Below are 21,985 nucleotides of genomic sequence, written 5' to 3'. Positions count from 1 at the left end.
AAACCTTTGTGTGTGGTATCAAAGTCAGCATGACCTTAAAGGAAAACATTAACAAACCGCAGTGCGTGTCTAACTTTATCAAACAGTTGAGTACCTTCTTCTAAAGTGGCACTGCCTCCTTCAATGGTGGCGGGCTCAAAGGAGGTCCCTCGAACGGTAAAGATCTTGACGCTTTCATTGCACTTGACTGTGCTGAGGGCATTTCCTGCAGCCAAAACAAAAAACACGAAAACAATTATTGGGGACAAAAAATTATTACTTAAGAATCACAGAACAGGTTCCGAAACCATTAATGAATGTTTTTGCACAACTTGTCATAAGTGCTGTTCACCAATGCAAGCATAACTATTACAATTGCTCATACTTCTGGTTAGGATTTCTTAGTCTTAATTATAAAACTTGGGCGCATAAATCATCCCTTACCCCTTTATGCAACGGATATGAATGATACTTTAATCAGAAATTCTATAGAATCTCATAAATGATCACCACAAATGACAAAACACCACTTTTTATTTTATGTTTTGCATAAATAATACCTACATCTGATTTAAAATAATAAAAAAAAACTCATAAATATAATTTTTACACAAGTGCTCTGTGCTTGCCAAAGATAAAGTGGCTAGAGTAATTAAGAAGTATTTTTATGGCAGCAGTTTTTATGGATGAGAAACGGCAAACAGAAAAATAATTGATCCAAAGTAGGACAAAAAGGCTCCAGGGTTCTCCCCAGATTTTAAAATGAAAATATACGATTCGCCCCAAGTCGCTGTGAGTCACTGTCTGCGTGTCTCTGTGCGAGCAGCCTTCCAATGGCCAGACTCCTAAATCACAAACTTGACCAGCCGGGAAGTTAAACAAAGACTATATGGAACAGATTTGAAAGCAGGTGGCTTCAAAAGCATGTCTTTCATGATATTTATATCAAGTGCTATTGGAGGTATATGTTCTTATTTACCGGCATAAATGGTCCTCACGAAAGTGTCTGGGGATTTGATCTCAATGATGTCTGAAATTGGAGCCACGTCCAATTTGGCTGCCACTCTCGGAAGGAGATTCTGAAAATACAGATGCGCACATGACCTTATTAAAGAAAAAGTTACTAATTGGAGCATTTGGAGAAGTTCAGGCCATTAATACAAACAGTTTCCCCAAAAAGCATTTGGACACCCCAGTAAACATTCACTTTCATTGCATATATTTATTTTTCATACAATGAATTAAGCCAACGTCGTGCGTAACATCTCCTTTTGTGTTGCAGAATAGAAATTATATTGGTTTGGAACAACATTAGGCTGAATAAATTAAGATGGAAATTTTATTTTTGGTGACTTATCCCTTTAAGTAACACTTCAAAATGTCTGAATGTCATTGCATTAGATACAAATATTCAAAGCTAATTTTAAGTGTGGCATAATTATTCAAATACTTTTTAGGGCCACTGTATGAACCCTTATCTGCAACTCTGTTAAATTTGATTTGTTTGGAAACAGCATTATTTGAGTAGACATTGATCAAAAACCACATGTCTGAAAACTTTGGCCATCAGATGGAAAAAATATCGTTGAGTCTGAAAAAGAGCTCTAAGTTATGTCTAGAAGTGAAAAATATTGCATAGTGGTAATTCAAGTGTTTTATATAGTGACATAATGAAACCAAATCCACCACTTAAGAATCCATCAAATAAAATACATTTAGCCAGTGAGGAAATTGAGACTAATACATCTCTTTGGTCTGGGGTTAGGCTACATAAGATACTGTTTAATGTATTACAATTCAATTTAAAAACCATTAGATATGCTGCCTGACAGTTTGGCTGAGGAATGACAAATAACCGTGCATATAATAGAGCCGCACTTATTGAGAACGGACTTCTCCCACAATTCCAAAAGTAAGAAGCCTGATAGGGGCTCAGCGTTACGCGAGTCTGCAATCCGTGTCCCATTTGCACTTTGAAAAAATCAAATAACTTCGGAATGAGAGTAACTACAACTTTAAACATGCATTAAACATAGCATAGCTATACTTCTCGATGCACAATTAGTTAAAAAAAGGGACCAAGGCAAAAATATATGCTGAAAAACCTGAAGAAAGTTCATTAGCAAGATCAAGGCAAAAATATTTTTCAATTTTGTACAATCTGTACAAAAATGCACATACATGTTTGTATGAGAAAAAAAATCTTGTTAGCAAATAACAAATAATCAAGGCAAAAATCCACTTAAATTTGAGTCAAGAAGTTTGTTAATAACAAAACGTTTTAATTTTTGTGTGAAAAAAGTTTTTTGGGAAATAAAAAAGGCAAAAATGTACATAATCTTTTGTAATTTGTGAAAAAATGGTTGTTAGCACAAATAAAATAGGATCAAGGCAAAAATGTATGTACATTTTTGTATGTGAAAATGTTTTCATAAATAATAACAAGGATCAAGTCAAAAATGCACATACATTTTTGTATATAAAATATTTTGATAGCAAATACCAAAAGTGATCAATGCAAAAATTTGTCAAATTTTGTATTAAAAAAATAGTAGCAAATAAGGCAAAAAAAATTCACTTTTGTATTAAATAATATTAGCTAATAACAAAAATGTTCAATGCAAAACTGTCCATTTTTGTATTTAAAAAAAATTAGCAAATAACAAGAAGCATCAATGCAAAATCTGTCAATTATGTATAAAAACATTAGCAAATAACAAAAAGGATCAAGGCAAAATGTTATAAACATTTTTGTATGACATAAAAAACAAGTTTGCTAGCAAATAACAAAAAGGATCAATGCAAAAATGTGTATAATCTGGGGAAAAAGAATTTTCTAGCAAATAACAAACAGGGATCAAGGGACCTGCATCATTATATTTATAATGGGTTTCTTGATACCGCACAACTTCAAAGGTCATGGTTTCCACAAAGTGAGTAACCACAGAGTTACTTTTACCACAGTGTGTATAAGAAAGAAGATGGCTCAGAGATCAACACAGTAAGCATGTCTCCCTTTCAGCCGGACGTCTCAAACCTGAATTTACCTTTCCGAAAGCAGAGGCTCCTGCACAGATGTGTGTGAAACTGAACTGTTTCTGGGTTGCCAAGATGAGTGGTGTAAGCTCCTCTGTGAAAGAAGGTACAATGAGTTTTGTTCATATCACCCTATATCTCCTTCCCTCACCAAACACCCAAGAATATAAATAACCCAACACATGTCAAACATGTCAAATTAGCATTTATTCATCTGACAGAAGCTTTTATCCAAAGCACCCGTCTTCTTACTTATAGATGACTCTGCAATATTCAGCTGGGATTAGAGAAAGTTTTAAACACTGGAAAAATGACACACTTCAGCTTTAAGTTGGGAATAGTATAACAACCAAATACACCCAAATGTTTAAACTAAAACCTAAATAGTCATGTTTACCTGGCAATAACCCCTTGTAGGATTCATGCTGAGCAACCAGAACTTTCTTCACCCCTTGAACTTTGGACAGCTGTTCTGCAACCTGTCCAAAAACCCATAATCAGACCTCTGAAATCAGTCTTTCAACCTGCCACACATAAATCAATGGACTTACAAAGATAATACCTTTGCACAGTCCGTTCCAGCAACCAAACAGGACACTTCACTGCCCACTTTTTTGGCAGCGGAGATGGCGTTCAGGGTGATGGGTGTCAGCATGCCATTGTTGTGTTCGGCCACAACCAGAGTGCTCTGAAACCTCTGAATCAGACCAGACTGGAGAGAGAAAACTAGTTTGTAAACAACCAAAACTCATACATTATGATATAAATAGCCAACGCAAATCCTTCCACCCAAATAACTGATATGATGTTACTAGTTTAATCCATGGGAGCCAATCTCTTTGCTGTAGCCCATAGAGGTCAATAGAAATCTGATACATAACAAATTGATATGACTTGCATGTAGCCCACACAATGTGATTAGATACAAATAACTATATAGAATCCGATCTAATGACAAATAGCATGTAAATGCAATTAAGGTCAATCAGATCCTTTAGTCTTAAGGTCCATCTATAAAAGGCACTGTGGTCTAGTTTCATAATGCACTGTTTACATGTTGCATAACCTTGACAGACAGAAAACCAGCTTTATGTTTATGATCTAGGCTTATATTGCTGTTACCAATGCTTAAAAATACCCATGTCTATATAAACAGCTCACTATTTGAGCCTAAATCTTTAAAACAGAATCAAAACTTTTAAAAACTCGCTGCAAGTGCAACTTCACCTAGCTAGCATGCAGCATAATCATAACGTCCAAAAATGCGACTAAACATCTGACAACACGTTTTAACAACCACAAATCGAAAATGGATACAATAAAACATGTTCAGATGGAAAACAACAGCAAAGGCGCTTTTGTATCATGTTGCACAATTTCTAAAAGTTCTGTTAGCCAGCACGCTAAGCTATTTAACCAAGTGCATTTCTATTTAGAAAGGTCATTGAGAAATGATATGATTTGAAAAGGTGTGTGATCGTAAATACGTTGTTTCGACGGATTTTTCTTACCAGCTGCCTCAGATTTGTCTTGTTTATTGCTTTGAGCATGTTTACGCAGTCACACAGTCACTTCTTCGGCATTAGAGATCTGACAGTGGAGTTGACCGACTTCTCGCGAGATTACGAGTCACATTTTATAACAACGGAAATGTTTCATGACTTGGTGCTTTTCTTGGTGGCAAAGTTCCTCATATGTAGATATATATAGGTATAAACAAACATTATTTAATAAAATATTAGGTTATGAAATCAGCAAGAATTGGTCGGAATAACTAATATAACTATTTCATATTCAGAGTGGGCGGAGACGGGGTGGAGTTTAAATGAGAGAGGCGGGGCTTCGATCGTGCGTGATTGGTTCAAGAAGACAGTTGGCCATTAGACTGTGCAAGAGTCCACCGGACGGGGACACATTTTTCACGACTTTTTTATTTTAAAGTCGAGACAGTGTTGTACCCTTGGGAAACATCTGTCCAAAGCCGTTTTTTTTTTTTTTTTAAACATTGAACTGAATAACGTAACATTTTGGCATGCATAACATCTTTTATTGTGGTGCTCACGGGGTATGATTATGAGCGTTTTCTATTGGTTTCTTTGTTATATTTACTTTTTTATGTTACTTAATTATCAGTTATGTTTAGGCTGAAATGTGAAAAATATTCATAAGATGTTTTTATTTTTATTTCAAATAATATAGCCTATATATATATATATATATATATATATATAGGCCTATATATATATATATATATATATATATATATATATATATATATATATATATATATATATATATATATATATATATATATATATCCTACACACGATACACACACACAAGATTAGGCTATTTTTTTTTTTTTAAACTATTGCAAGAATTGTAATTTTTTAATTAGACAAAAAAATTATTTAATATACAACACTAAAATAAAACAATATACAATGAAATTATATTTTTGTTCATATACATGTGCCTTTCGTACAATTAAATTAAATTTCTATTTTATTCTGACGGATTCATTCACATTATTTATGCAGGTGTTCTGCCTTTTGAATCCATTTGTATTGTTCAAAGTTGCTGAAAAACTTTTGCTCCCAAAAATATCACAAATAATTGTAGATCGCTACATAGCCGGTATACTCCTTCACATGTACCGCCTCATGGAGACAACTCAGTTTCCATTGTAAATTAAATATATTTATTTGTGGGGTTAGGGGTCAATGTCATAGGTGAGGTTCGAAACGCGGTCAGTTGCGAAATGTTTGTTTTTTCTTCCTCTGAACGTCCGATTTGAAATAAAGACACGAAATAAGCCTATTTATAATGATCGCATCTTAAAATACGGATGACAGTTAATCCACTTATACATGATGGAAGATAAGTGTTTTATCTAAATTTACAAGCAACGAAAATGGACAAACGTGATTTTTCCAAGAGAAACAATACAAAAGAGTTATGTGATTTGGAGAGAGAGAAAAAGACAAATATTACAATACATTTATATTCACAGTTCAAAATGTCTTGTTTAAACCTTTAATGTATCAGAAGACATTTGAACAAGCCATTAAATTAAATAAATGAGCCATTAACTTGTGCTGAGTAAATAACTTCTATTCTTAACAGAAACTCAAAATAAAGCCAACATTAGGCAATTATGTTGGCCTTTTCTGGTGGTAAACGGAAAAACATTTGGCCACACAAACAAGCTTATAGATCTATAAATATCAATTAATTTGAGTTGAATCATCAGAAACCGGCTTCATTCACCGTCAAATTAAACTGAAGAGAGTCATTTCAAAATGCTGCGCAATCTGTTTCTTTTATTCTAATAAACTTTGTCATTAAGGCTTATGATTTTATTGATTTATTCAACACGTTATAAATGGACAAATATTTATAAATAACAAAATTATTTTGTTAGATGCTAAAATTCTGGAATGGTATAGGACCTAGTTTAAATAAATAGGAACTGTTTTGCATATAAAATCGCCATGAATTTAATATGTAAACATATACAGGGATGTGATGTCATTTTCACGTCCAGTAGAGAGCGCTCCGAACACACACACACACACACACACACACACACACACACACACACACACACTTCAGTGCATTTGAAAAGTCTTTGCCTGCATGTGTAAATTGTCAAAGCATTGAAGAGGAATCTTTTTATTTATTTTTTTTCAACTGAGAAAGTTAGAATTTAAATTTAGATTTGAGAGTATACTTTTTCAAAAAGATTAACCCTTTATGCTTTGCTTTAGCTCCTCGTTATAAATAATAATAATAATTTTAATCAAACGTTTTCTAATCGTTTTTAGTTACTTCCAAAAGGCCAAGAATGGCAACGCATGGCTCATATTTGTGCACTGTTGCTTCATAGGTAAAACAATATTTGTTTGTATATATGTTCGGACATACAAAAGTGCTTGTTCACCTCGGGGTATAACATTCAAAATAATTACCGGCGTCGGACCTCCTCGTTGGACTGATGGTCCAGGTTTGATGTGACGTCAGCCCGCGTGACGTCAGAGCCCATGTCCGTGTGTCGCTCTTCCCACAGGCTCTTCGGCCAGAAGTTATTAGTCAGCTCGGGACGAGGCAGTTTCCCATTCCATTTCCTCATCTGTAGTCTTCTGCCTTCACCCTCCTGTATGGTGGATATTCTACCCCATCCTTCTTTCTTGGGTGATATGGGGGATCATTCAAAAAGTAAGTGCTGGGTGTTTATTTTACAAAAGTGTTTTCTTCTTTTCAAAATAACTATTCATGGTCAGTTAGTTTGATTTAAACCCGATTTAGAGATAGTAAGAGGTTTTTGGTTTGTTTTTCAACCAAGACCCTTCGCAAACAACGGAGTACTAAGATGACAAAATAAAACCAAACAGTGCTAGTGTATTTTTATTATTTAGCAGTTTTCTCTACATTAAGAAGAGCATTACTTATCCGCAGACAGTTTTTGGTGCAATCTAAAACACACCCGATAGCCTATGACGAAGTTTATTAATGCATATAAAATAGGGAAGATAAGGAATTATGGCATAAAACAAGAGCCCATATGCTCTAAACTTAATGGCAGTGTTTTGGGGGATTAAAGGGGGTGCAGTCGGTGGGCTCTAATCCCTGCTGTCCATATCCAGAGAAGTCTGGAATCGCCATGTGTGTCGGCTGTGGAAGTCAGATCCATGATCAGTACATACTGCGAGTGTCCCCGGACCTGGAGTGGCACGCAGCCTGTCTGAAGTGCGCAGAATGCAGTCAGTACCTGGATGAGACGTGCACTTGCTTCGTCCGAGATGGCAAGACCTACTGCAAGAGAGATTACGTACGGTAGGAGCCTCTCTTTATTCGTGATTTCAGAGCTTTGGAATTTCGTTGAGGCCCACAGATTTTTGACCCAAACAGATCTGGAGATATGGACTGAAAACTCTGCTTGCTGATCTGGGATGAGAACGTATAAACTTTTTGCCATGATCTTAGTAACAAGTCTATTGAGTAAACAGTCTTAGTTGCAGAGGTTCAGAATATATATAGGCCTATATAGCCTTATTCCAAGCAAAGCATTCGGTCATGTGGTTACGTATTGGTTAATAGGCTTTATAATATACGTAAAACATATATTAAATATATACTCATATATGGTTTTCACTGATACAAAAAAGTAATACTGATTTTAAAAAGTATCTTACTTGCACATATATGGAACTTGTATTTCAAAATATTACAAACATTGCCATTTTCATATATGTAACAGATATTGTCCCAAATAGTGGAATCTGCACATATATGCTCAAGGCCCTATGTGTTCATAAATGGACATATATAAGATTTCTGTATGAGTTTGGCTTCTCGCGCTTTTATTTTGAAGATTGCTTCTTAAAGAAATTATGTTGGTAACATTTTATGTGCAAGTGTATAATGCATTAAGGCTATTCTTGATGCAGGATTCATAATGTATTTTAATAAACATCATAATCAGCTGTGTGCTCTTGTGATTGCATAACGTTCAACATAGTTCTAATGCATTATGATACATACTATAGTTATACCTGTAAAGCCTAAAATGCATGACAAACATACATTTGTAAAAAGTGTAAAATTGCAAATGTACTAATGTATTATAACTGTACTCACAATTATTTCTGGAAAGATAGATACATTATAATATTCATTTGTTGAATGGCATTTTGAATAACTTTATGATGCATTAGGCTGTTCAGGGTTCGTGTAACCATCGTGTTTATCGTCCGTAATTCTTGTACTTCTAAAATCAAGCTGATATGAGGTGGAGCATTTTACGCGCGCTGGAAACTAACAGTAAAATAAGCAAATGTTGCTTCTGAAATTCGCAGACTATTCGGGATCAAATGCGCCAAATGTAACATCGGTTTCTGCAGCAGTGACCTGGTGATGAGGGCGCGGGACAACGTCTACCACATGGAGTGTTTCAGGTGCTCGGTGTGCAGCAGACATCTGCTCCCGGGAGACGAGTTCTCTCTGCGGGACGAGGAGCTGCTCTGCCGGGCGGATCACGGGCTGTTGATGGAGCGCGCCTTGGCCGGGAGCCCCTGCAGTCCCGGGAACATTCACTCCAACAGGCCCCTGCACATCCAAGGTAATAATAAGAATAAAAATATGTTTTAATCTCAATCTGGATTAAATATGTCCATGTTACACATATGCCTATATTATATGTCAATATTTATAACAACGTGCAAGAATAATTAGGCTACACATTAAATGCATGGTATTACTTCTTATGTAAATACAGTTTAACATGAACACTAATGTAAAGTGTGACCAATAATGACAAAAATAGGCCTAGTAATAGGCTAAAATAATAATAACTATAACAATTATAGCACTACATTTTGATTAAATATGTTAATGTTACACATACATTACATGTCACTATATTAATAACAATGTGCAAGCAGTTGCATAAATAATTACACATTAAATACATGGTATTAATTATTATGTAAATACACTGTAAAATTAACACTAATGTGAAGTCTGACAAATAATGACAAAAACAGGCCTAATAATAATAATAGCATAACAACCAGTCCAGATATTTCTGACTTCTGAAAAAAAGTTTAGTGTGATACCTACATTAAGTGTGATGGGTAAAATTAAGTTCAAAATGTATGTAATAGGCAAAGCCTCTGAAATGATGTAGTCAGACTACACTAGGCCTGCAGACCAATTTGCAGCTATTAGTTTGTGTAAAATGATGGCAGACTGGCTGAGATTGTTGAGGATATTCATGACTTAATTAGTATGACATGAATGAATTGGAAACCGTTTAGCTGCTGCAATAATGGTTGGAAATGATGGTTGCGTTGCGTCAGAGTTGAACTGTCGGCTTAATGTTGTTCTCAGTTTAATAAAGCATATTTCATGAAACCAATAGCAATAAACGGCGTTCTGCAAACGTATCTGGAGGCGTGACAATGTAGACAAAATCCTGAGACTGTATAAGATCAGTAATTGCTCAAGCAGTTTGGCAGAATAGAGGGAAAAATATGATCTGGCATCCCAAACATTTGCATGTGTACGTAGAGCCTATGTGAAATTGTAACTTAGAACTAAAATGTATGCATTTGACCAAAATAACCATATTGAGCTGTTTCTTCGACTGCTATGAGATCTAGTTTATTTAAATGTGTAAATGTCCTCTTCGATTACTGTCACTATTTACCCACGTGCAGTTATTTATACTTTTACATCCCTTGTCTTCATCATTTTGCACAAGTTGAGACAACTAGAGTATTATGTCAAGGCCCTAAGAGGTGTTTTGACTGAAATGCACTTGGCTACAGACTGATGTGTGTATGCACAATTTAACCTTCAACTAAGCGTGCTCTTCTGCAACGTGTCTAAATAATGAAATGACCTCTTAAGCCAAAAAAGTGATTTATGTGCATTTTATTCGCAGAACCAGTGCCAGTTCGACAACCACCTCACCGGAACCACGTGCATAAGCAGTCTGAGAAGACCACGCGTGTTCGGACAGTGTTAAATGAAAAGCAGCTTCACACTCTTCGGACGTGTTATAACGCGAACCCGCGTCCGGACGCGCTCATGAAAGAACAGCTCGTGGAAATGACGGGTCTGAGCCCGCGCGTCATACGAGTGTGGTTCCAAAACAAACGCTGCAAAGACAAGAAGAGGTCCATACTCATGAAACAACTACAGCAACAGCAGCACAGCGATAAAACGGTAGGAATAGTTTTGCTTTGAAACTCTGAATGTGCAACTGTTATCTCAACATCAGTTTGAAATTTAATGTGTTTTACAAAATTCTTTAATCTGGCAAAACGTATCTCTGTACAGTGCCTGTATAGTGAGTATATATATATATATATATATATATATTTCTGTGATTATATAGCCTATGTAGACTATTTTATGATGTTTAGCATTTCTTGCTGCTTTTGCACTATAATTCCTATATTGATATTTTTCATTGGTTTTTACCAAAATACTAGGCTATAAGTGTAATACTATATAAATTATTGTTAGCTATACTGTAAAACAAAATAATGTATGACAGTGGTGTTTAAAACCAAATCTCTTTTGATTTATAGGCCTATTTTGTCATAATATCTATAATTATGGCAATCTGTCTGTCAATCTATCTATGAATTAAATATAATGTTCACAGCATGACATAAAATAACTCGCCAAATGCCATCTATTGCTGCAGTATTTATAAAACAAAATGAATGGTTTACTAGATCATTTTTTTTTTTTTTATCAACAATGATCCCCCCTCAATTTATTTTGCTTAATTGAAATGTGATGCTAAGGTTTTTCATCTACCTCTTGCAGAATCTTCAAGGGCTCACGGGAACGCCTCTGGTGGCAGGCAGCCCGATTAGACATGACACCACAGTCCAGGGAAATCCTGTAGAAGTTCAAACATATCAGCCTCCCTGGAAAGCCTTGAGTGAGTTTGCCTTACAGAGTGACCTGGACCAGCCCGCTTTCCAACAGCTGGTGAGGACTGCCATCCCCAAAGTATTACGAAATACACTCAAAATAAATACATAAATAAATAAATAATGATATTTAAGATTATTCAAATTATTTATGCATTTACAAATTATTTGATGTTGTGGCTGATTGGTGTATATTACCACTTGCACATGTACATACGCCATTCTATGTTATATATATATATTGTATGTCTATTTATACACTTACCTTGTTTTATGTTCTGTGTCTCATTGTACTGTTCTGTGTGCATTGTTTCTCCTATCACCCCCTCCCAAAAAAAGTCCTTGTTTACGTGAGAACACTTGGCAATAAAGCTCATTCTGATTCTGATTCTTCTGATCTTTAATAATTTTAATTAAATAATATTTCGCATTTCGATTTAAAAACAAATTCCATCACACTGAATTGTGGAATGTTTATAAAAAATTTAATAAATACAGCTTAAAATATTTAGTTAAAATATTCTTTAAAAAAATGTTTTATTTAACATTATATATAAATATAGGATATATAAAACTTCAAATATTTATTAACGATTACTCAGTTCAATTTGTTGGAATTTTGTTCTGGAACTGAAATGCGTAAATCTTTATTTTATTTGTTTGGAGTGTAAAAAATAAGAAGTTATTTTTTTTTTTTTTTCAAAATTATTCAAAACAATGCCTTGTCAGAAATGTTAATGAGGCAAGCGATTGTTATGTATTTTTAAAGGTGGCTTAAATTTATTTTTTGCTTAGGTTTGATGATTAAAGCATTTTCCACTGGACAATCTGAGACTTTAAATATTATTTAACCATTTCAAATCTGGCTCATTTAAGTCATGTCAAACACTGTCACTGAATTGTAGCAAAGCGGCAAGCGGTATTTCGGACACACAGACTATTGTAGTCTAAACTAAAGGCCTATGCAGCATCAAAGCCAAAAATATAATTTTGCTTCCCTGCAAGCACTTATATTTCCTTGTTTTTTATATGTAGATAACTCATTTTGAAACTCCTGATGCCAACCCATTTATATAGAATATATTATTTCACAAGTTGTGTATAGGCTAACCTGGATGTCAATTGCAAATCGTATGTAGCTAGGCCTAAATCTATGCAGTATAGTCAAGGTCGGATCAAATATGGATATTAGTCATGGCATGCTGACAGCAATCGAACAGCCTACTGAATCCCAACTCTCGCCCCTCCCTCCTATAGGTGTCTTTTTCCGAGTCGGGATCGTTGGGTAACTCGTCGGGTAGTGATGTGACCTCTCTGTCATCGCAGTTACCTGACACCCCCAACAGCATGGTGCCCAGTCCCGTGGAGACGTGAGAGCCCACCGGAGACTCCTGCCCCAGCATGCCCTCACCCGCCCTGCATGAAAACCCATCACCTCACCGCCTCAGACGGGAAAAAGGGATTAACAGAGATGGATTTAAACAGTTTACCAAACGGTGGAGCCTGTCCAAGCGACTTTGGGGTTTCCAAACGCGTTACAAAACTGTTTCAAAGCATTTGGACCGTATAACGAGGACGTCCAACGGAATATGAACACATTATTTTGGGTTTTGATTATGGACCATGTCAACCTTGCGAAAACAACAGTCTTAAGAGTGTTTATTCAAGACCATCCATGTATAGGTTTATCAACAAGTGGTATTTTCCTTATAAGATTAGACAAGAAGCCACTTTTTTGTCTTAATGCGCATGATCTCTCCGAAGATGTATAAAAACTGAGTTGTAAAATATTTTATCTTAACGAATGGAGGACAGATTGTATAAACTTCTCGATTTAAACAAAAACAAACAAACAAACAAACAAAAAAAAAGTAAAGTAAGTTATTGTTATTTATTGTCAGGACAGCCGTCCATACCAAAAAGTAAGAAATTACATAAATAAACGACGTTAAATGCTGTTTATGTCTGAGCAATTCTGCATGCAAGATAATCATGTTACCTTAACATTTTTGGGGATATTATATGAAGAAGAGAGACACTTTTCGATACACAGGCATGAAAATAACTGCCCAAAGATCTGACAACCAGAACAGGAACAACGTGAACAGAATTAAATAGTGAGTCACATTTTAATCTCGTGATATTTTCATTTATTTCTAATAGAAACTGGATTTTCCCCCCTGAAAACAGAAGTTCAGCTGATTTATTACATGGCAATCGTTTGGTGAAATTATAGGCCCTCCTTTTGCATAATTCTTGCATCCTTTTTGTAATGACCACACATTTACAACACACACACACACACACACACACACACACACACACACACACACACACACACACACACACACACACTATCCAGACATGAAATGTGTTCAACTAGAAGGGTGTAAGCTTGATACATACATATCAAATGCCAAATAAGTTGGTTCCTTAAAGGATCTACAATTTAAAACCATATCAGAACCATTTTATACGGAAAGTTTCTCCAGCCCTGCACTTTTAAAAGATGGTTCTTTATGGACCCCACAGTGGCTATTTATCACCAAGTATGGCTTCTGCAATGATCACAAACCAAAGAGCCCTAATCTGATGCTATTCAGAAAGACTTTCTTTAATAATGCATCTAAAAGAAAGCCATAATCATTTCTGATCTCCGTGAAGCTGCAGTTATTTGACACATTTGGTTTGTTTAAACAAAACTTTAATAGCTGATCTTCAGTATACCCAATCTCTGCTCTCAGTCTGATCTCAGATCTGTCACATTCAGGATTACAAATTCCGCTCCCATATCAATGAATGTATATCTATCTATCTGTCTTGCCGACCGCATGCTGAATGAGTCATTGGAGCCCGTAGGCTCGTGTAGTGATCAATCTCGTGTTGCTCGTAAAGCTGTGAGTCTAGACGGAGGACAGGGATCGGCGGCCGCTTATCTGCGCTCGGCATCACCTGCAAATGATCCACTGAATAAGCACAACAAACCTGAAGTCACCTCTCTGTAATCGCGACTCACTTCGCAGATCCAGGATTTATTTTCATTCAGGAGTCAGGAGATGGACACCAGAAGATCAGTCCAAAATCACTGCGCAAAATAATCACTGGTTTGACGCAGTGGATTAAAATTCCTCCATGTTTTTACCATTTAAAATTTGCTTTGTGCATAGTTTTAGTTTTAGATGTCTCATCTCGATCTCCTATTTTTATTTATTTATTTGAAAATGGATATAGCACTGTTATTATGTTTGCCATCCAAATTCTAACTGATAGCCATGGCTTTAGTTTTAGTAATATTTGCATTCTGAATTGTTCTTTCTTACATCTTGCATTCGGAACCATTTATTTACACTACTGCCATTTTTAACATTCGATGGGAATGAAAATGAGGCTGTGTGAGGGATACATTTTTATAGTCAAAACCAGGGGTCGGCAACCTTTTTGACATGGAGTGCCATTTTTTTTTCCTGGTCAATGGCTGTGCTGAGAGCACAAAAGCATACATTTTTCAAAATCGCAGAGGGGTAATTACTAGAGGCAAGGGCGCATTAGTGCACGGGTTTATACGGGCTGAAGTCCAGGGGTCTACAACTCCCATGAGGCCCTGCAGGAGGAGCGCGTTTAAACGCATTCAGCAGGAGCCGCAGTTGTTGACATGGTGACAGTGCGCAACCATTTGTTTTTGGCTGTGCTTATTCAATGCACAGCACTTGAAGGGTGCCTCAGAGGACCAGCGAAAGCACAGCAGTTCCCACGATTAACCAAAAGTGAAGCGCTTCCGGCTTGTGATGGCGAATGGCTTGCATGCGCCTGTTGGTATAGGCTATCTCATCACATTTAACTTTTTGTTAAGCCTCACATAAACACGGTGTGTGACCATGAGAAGGATTACATCAAGATGTAGATTTGAATGCAGGTGCAGGATTAAATAGTCAACTCTTCTGGCTGTTGCTAGCATGCCATTGATTTCCCCTCCACGTGCCAGCATTGGTGCCACAGGATGCCGACCCCTGGCCTAAACGCACGCACTGTATAATGTTGCTAGATTACATCTAATTTTCACAACCCTTGTTTCCTGGAGTTTTGTGTAGCCTAATTAATATTTTTGGAAATATTAATTAAATGTTAATGTCAGCTTAACCATCAGCACAATTTGAACAAGAGTAGCCTATACTGTATTGAAGACAATGCAAATCTGTCACAACCTCGTTTTCGTCTCCATCAAAAATTCAAAATGGCGCAGGTAGGAATAAGATCCATATGGATAGATTTATGCTAAAAAGGCGTCTCATAAACCATCTCGTGTTGATTCTCCTGCACAACCAACAGAAAACGATATGCTGAGTGTCATGTCAATGGCAAAGATTGCAGCAGTTCTTCTATGCACAACCAGAACCTGAAAACTAAACTTACTTCACTGTTCTTTTGCTGCACGCCTGTTTTTTGGAAACGAAAATTAAGTCGCATTTACAGGCGGATGAAAAAAATGGTGTTTCAAGGAATGAGTGAAATTCATCTTCTTTCAAACTATCTAAATGATTAAAATATTTAAGACTAAATCGATCCTTGAAATATTCAGGTGGCAACACTGAGTGAATACACTATTCCTGACGAATGAAACTGAATAGAAAGCTTACAATGAATGACAACTCAGCCTGTATAAACGCTTACAGACAGTTGCTTTAGGGTTCAATAACCATTCAGATGTCTGGCCAGAGGTCACGAGCTGCATCTTGGTTCAAATTCCGCCCCTGATTTAATAATTTCGGTCTAATTAAATGAACGCAAATTTAAACCAAGTTCATGTTCGTATAAAAAAACCTTTAACTACTTCTCAAATTACAGCTCTCTGCTTGTATGTCAATTTAATTTGAGAAGTCATTATGTTGCTAAACTTGAAATCTAAAAATGTCACAGAAAATATATATTTAAAAGCGAAGACACAAATGCAATTATTTTAATGTGCATGGAAAAACGCGCCGTTATTTCATGACGTTTTATTTGTTCTTAGATTTATATTTGAAAGTTGTCACTATCTCAAACCTTAAAATAAAACGAAATAATCCATATGATCAAGTATTTTTGATACAGGCTAAAATGTCAAACACATTCACACATTTTCAGCACTTTACGGCATTACAATTGACAATTGAATGGAAAAATACAGAACAACTTGTAAATAAATGTAATTTATTTGGGGTTAAATTTAAATAAATGGCAACTGTAAACAATTTTAGAGAAATTAAACCAATTAATTGGCCAATCAAAATGTTATTCCTTTAATATTATGGCGGAAAAAAATAGACATTTAATTTGAAATTACTCCAAAATATATTTGGATATTCATGCTTTCCACTAATCTTAGCCTATTATTGAATCGAATGCATTAATAAATAAATGCAAAAACAAACAAACACTCTTTAAACAAATACAATTTCTATAAAGTCAAAACTCACAAAGTCATTTATAACTGATGCCAAATAACAAAACGATGTAATGTAACTCATTTTCTGAAAATTTACATCGCGTTACCTTAAAATGACAAATAATCCTATTTTGGGGTAAAACAATGTTGGTTTATCGAGAATGACATGTACATTATTTTTTTTTTGATGAGCCTCTTTGATTGGTATTCCTGGGACACTGTGACTTTAAATGTTATATTTGAACTCCTAAAAAGTGTGTCTTAAAAAGCAACCTACATAGTGTCTTTTGTACACATCAGAACCGCATTTCGCTTAAAACATCAGTCAAATCTGACTTCATTAACTGTAAAAAAAACATTACAGTAAAACACAAATTCAGTGTCTAAAATGTGCAAGCTCATAATTCATAAAGTGACATGACCAAAAGGTCCACAAAGCCCCTCAGTTGTGCGAGTTCACTTCAGTCTGCCAAAATCATGAGAATGTCAAGATGGTTTTGGGATAGCAAATAATGGTCTATAAAAGCAGCTCCCAAATCACAGCAAAGCCCATTCAAGTTTCCACTTTTACGTCAGTTTTATTTTCAAAGTCCGCTAAATAGATCTCACATAAAATGCATCACATCTAAAAGAAGGATGGATATAGAAGTAATATTTAAAAATGTCTTAATAGTCAACATGAGCATTTGAACACACATTCACATCTAGATTAGTGTGATATTAGAGGTGGGTCTGACCCAAACGGCTCTGGCCTGTGTTGACACATCAGTGTATTGAGTGACTCAGTGGCAGTGGTGTGTAGCTGCTGTGAGTCACACAGGTACAGTGAAAGACTATATAGATTGAGCACGAGAGAGGAGAGGGCGGAAGAAAAGCGGGCTGTTTGTGGTGCCCGAGGGCCAGTGAGGACCTGAGTCTGGTTAGGGGGCATGCACAACCCTTTTACAATGCAGTTTAACCCACATTTCAGGTTTCAGCTTTACTGTGTTTCCCAGCAGGTTACCCATTAAAAATCCCTCAATTAAAACATTTCCCTTTTTTTTTTTTTTTTTTTTAAGTTTAGGAGATGTGACTGGTGATGATCAGCATGAACTTAGCATCAGTCTCCAAAAGGCATCACAACATTAGAATTCATACCAGGAGTAGGGTAAAATAATGTTGAAATACATTTCCCAAAGTTTATATTTCTCAGCAAGACAATATTTACTAGACTGTGAATTTACATTGAAAAAAACTCATAAAACAGAATATGTAGATTTGAATATTTTATTAAACTTGTCTAAGACATACACCTTGTTTTTTGTTTTAAATTAAACATTTTAAGTGCTTAAATGCTTAGAGAAAGGACGGAAAACAAGTCAACAACAAAAAAGAAAAACAATATGTTGAATTTATAGGGTGCATAAATTACAATATATATATATATATATATAAACAAACTAAGTGAACAAGCAAAGAAACACACCAACACACTCAAAACCTATTATGAAAAACAACTACATGTCAGCTACAGGAATCTATGTTCCTCTTTATGCATTTCAAACATAAAAGCTGACGAATGAGGCAACTCATCATTCACCCTAAATGAAATGAGTGCTTTTGTTTATTCTAGATCATTCACCTGAATGACTTTTATTTACAGAACAATACAATATAACCACTGCTTCCTCAAAACTCACTCAAAACACCCAGAAACCTCAAAGTCGTAACCGAAAAAAGTTGTTGGCCATTCAGAAGGATTTCAAGAGAGTCACTCTTTTATGAGATGCATGATCACTATTACTGTAGCTGTCTCCAAAAAACTTGGAATGAATGAAAATGAACACTACTCGTAAACGTGGCCTATTGCTCGTAAATATTTAACGGAACCGTCAGATATCTCAGTGTGCGCAAATGTCAAAACTTTAACAGTATTTGCAATGTATTTACAATGTTAATACGTCACTATCAACTGATGGGTGAACAAACCTTCATTTATGTCTGATTACTGTGATTGACTAATAAAGGTGTGGTCAGGCACCGGACTAAAGTTTGGATTGTTGGGTTGTACGAAGAATTTATTAACAATGTGCTCTTGTAAGTGACTGCACTGTAATGGACAATGCATGCTCAAGTGTGCGTTCCTCCTTCAATCATCCTGCTTCTTGAGGAAGAACTTAAGTGCGGCGTCCCACTGATCTCGGGGGAATCGGTTGGAGAGCTTGCAGTAGTCCAGAGGCGCCCAGCCCTTCTCTGATGGAGAACGATAGAGCTTTAGTACTGAAACAGGAAGCATAGTGTTAAGAAGCGTTGTCCAAATCAATCTCACAGAGAAGGTTCCGTTGTGAGCGATAAAACCTCGCAATTTAGGCAAACAAGCACGTAATTCTCTAGATTGCTGGAACTTTATGGCAATCAGATGGCACATTTGTTCAATGCACTTGCAATGCAAAAGGGTAGTTGACATGAAAAACTTTGGAAAGTTGACGTGTCCTGCGGTGCAACATGTTATACTCTATCCAAAACTATTTTAAACAGCATTTTCTAACTTCTTAATAATTATTATTGATTCAGCTTTTAAGAGTTCATCAATTGAGACACTATATTGTAATATTTGTATTTGTAAAATCATTAGTCACACTGCAGGATTATTTAAGTGAACTGCAAAAAACTAAAAGGTGAATATAAACTTCAGAGAAATGCCAACAGGACCTAAAATAAACACATTTTACGTTATATAAACACACTTTAACCTAAAAGTTTGATGTTGATTTAAAAAGTCAATGGAAATATGCATCAAAAACCCAAATGCGTTGCATGCCGCTTTAAACTTATTTTCCAATCCCCATTTCAATGTGTGAAATATATTAGATTTCAACACTTGCTCTAACCGATTAAGCTCTAAAGCCAAAGAAATCTTGGTGGGTAATACCATCCGTTCATTTAAGATGCATCATCACAGAAGCTGACACGTGGATGAATAGTTTCACTTTATGGATACATTTCTAAACAGGATCAAGCATGGCAAATAATGCGGTCAAGATCTTACCTGGTTGGGAAATTCTGCTGTCCGATTGGCTCTCATTAGTGGCACAATCCTGGAATACACAAAACCATATGAGACGAGATTTATTTTAGACCTCGTCCACGCCCCGGATGTGGGGGACAGGGGGAAAGTAACTCACTGCCATATAGTTATGTTATGAAAATACGTGCATCTAAGCAGAGTTAATACTTTACGTAATAAAGTAGTATTCAGAACATTAATACTTAAACAATCTGCTCTAAATTTGACTATGTTGACAATGTAAAAACTTATTGATTTCATGATTTCTTTAAAGGTGATGTGTGTAGTATTTTCGCTGGGTTTTTTTTTTTTTTTTGGGGGATACCTGTTTGAAAACAGTACTTTTGCAAGTGTTTTTGCATTTAATGATGCTAGTGGTGCAGCAAATACATACTTTGATAAATTAAGGCACATAACCCTGAGCAGATAAAGCTTTTGTCAGTGTCTACAATGTTAAGATGCGGGACGTCGTATGTCTTTCTATTGTTTGAACGAGATGACAATTCCATGTCCTTGTTAGAGTAAGAGCTAATCTTTCCATAAATAATGGCAGCGGATGTGTAGTGCGGGGAGCGCTGTCAGGGAGAAGATGAAGGGAGAGGGTGTTTACAGGAGGCTCAAGTAGTGGCAGGTAAATCCACTCAAACAGACAGAGGAAACAATCCATCTGTGCGATGGAAGCTGCTTCTTTTGGAAGAGGGGGTTGAGGCGCAAAAACAAGAAAGGAGCGTATAGGGAGACAAAGAAAGGTTTTGGGGAGATAAAGTCACAGGTTGATGTTGTCCAGGAGAGCGGATTGGGGGAAGGGGGCAGGGCTTCTAATGGGGTCACATGCTGAAGAGACAGGTGGGTTAAAAAGGAATTTACGTGATTTCTTATTGTTGATATTAAGAACTAAGGCTATCAATATTCAATGCTCTTGACAATGATTTGATTGTGTTTTTTAAATAAAATAAGGTGAAACATCAAACACTGAAATTTGGTCACAGTTTGGTTCGAATCGATTTAATTAGTTTGACATGATTCTGAATTAGTTTTGAAGTCAATCTAATGGAGTTGCGGTTTAGGAACTGGGGTGGTAATATTTGATTTAAATACATTTTTATTAACTAATGCGAACCATCATGAAAAGTCAAAAAATATGTATATATATATATATATATATATATATATATATATATATTTATTTATTTTTTTTTTACAAAAGTCTCCTTAAAGGGATAATTCATCCAAAAATGAAAATTATCTCATTATTTACTCACCCTCATACTATCCCAGATGTGTATGACTTTCTTCAGCAGAATACAAGCAAAAAAATTTGGAAGAATATTTCAGTTCTTTAGGTCGATGCAAATGCAAGTGAATGGTGATCAGACATTTGTAGCTCGAAAAAGCACATAAAGGCAGCATAAATGTAATTAATAAGACTCCAGTGGTTAAATCCATATCTTTTGAAGCGATATAATTGGTGTGCGTGAGAAACAGATAAATATTTAAGTAATTTTTACTTTAAATCTCCACTTTAACTTTCACTTTCAAATGTAAAAGTGAAAGTGGAGATTTAGAGTAAAAATTTTTTTTTTATTTGATCTGTTTCTCACAACACCTATTATATCACTTCTGAAAATATGGATTAAACCACGAGTCATGTGGATTCCTTCAGTCTCCTTTTTTTGGAGCTACAAAGGCCCGATCACCATTCACTTGCATTGTATGGAACTCCAGAGCTGATATATTCTTCTAAAAATCTTTGTGTTCACTGAAGAACGGAAGTCATCCACATCTGGGATGGCATGAGGGTGAGAAAATTATGAGAAAATGTTCATTTTTGGGTGAAATATCCCATTAACGACAGAGAAGCAGCACATTCAAACAGATCTTTCACACTTTCAGAAATCTGAATCTATGCATTTCTAAAACTATTTTATAAATGTTTATAAAATAGTTTTATATATTTGAAGTCAAATAATTATCTTTAATATTCTGGGTGGGCCTGGGTGTAATTTGTGTGGGCCCAGCCCTATTGCAGCCCACCCTTGGCTCTGCCAC

General features: G+C 35.7%; 2 protein-coding genes across 2 annotated transcripts; one reads left to right on the top strand and one right to left on the bottom strand.

Moving 5' to 3' along the window:
* Positions 1–94: 94 nt before the first annotated feature.
* Positions 95–4,681, bottom strand: LOC127642738 (electron transfer flavoprotein subunit alpha, mitochondrial-like; the record flags this gene model as incomplete). The annotated part of the gene is made up of 6 exons (XM_052125247.1): positions 4,527–4,681; positions 3,578–3,727; positions 3,413–3,494; positions 3,027–3,109; positions 959–1,058; positions 95–205 (listed from the first exon to the last, which is right to left on the bottom strand). Coding segments are annotated over exons 1-6 (565 nt in total), but the record flags the coding sequence as incomplete, so codon positions are not given.
* Positions 4,682–7,126: 2,445 nt separating this feature from the next.
* Positions 7,127–13,469, top strand: LOC127642739 (insulin gene enhancer protein isl-2a). Its single transcript, XM_052125248.1, has 6 exons — positions 7,127–7,233; positions 7,662–7,851; positions 8,874–9,136; positions 10,463–10,746; positions 11,359–11,526; positions 12,726–13,469. Exons 1-6 carry the CDS (start codon positions 7,176–7,178, stop codon positions 12,840–12,842), a joined length of 1,080 nt encoding a protein of 359 aa, XP_051981208.1. The 5' UTR covers positions 7,127–7,175; the 3' UTR covers positions 12,843–13,469.
* The last annotated feature ends 8,516 nt before the right edge of the window (positions 13,470–21,985 follow it).

The sequence above is a fragment of the Xyrauchen texanus genome, unplaced genomic scaffold (assembly GCF_025860055.1).
Source record: "Xyrauchen texanus isolate HMW12.3.18 unplaced genomic scaffold, RBS_HiC_50CHRs HiC_scaffold_782, whole genome shotgun sequence".
NCBI lineage: Eukaryota > Metazoa > Chordata > Actinopteri > Cypriniformes > Catostomidae > Xyrauchen > Xyrauchen texanus.
This window is presented reverse-complemented; position numbering and strand designations above follow the sequence as displayed.

What these genes read in the sequence shown, in the direction of transcription:
- LOC127642739 (XM_052125248.1), top strand. Translation starts at nt 7,176, where the DNA reads ATGGTGGATATTCTACCCCATCCTTCTTTCTTGGGTGATATGGGGGAT. An exon ending in TGCAAGAGAGATTACGTACG is followed by an intron (nt 7,852 to 8,873) that starts GTAGGAGCCTCT and finishes TGAAATTCGCAG; the next exon opens with ACTATTCGGGATCAAATGCG. An exon ending in AGCAGCACAGCGATAAAACG is followed by an intron (nt 10,747 to 11,358) that starts GTAGGAATAGTT and finishes TACCTCTTGCAG; the next exon opens with AATCTTCAAGGGCTCACGGG.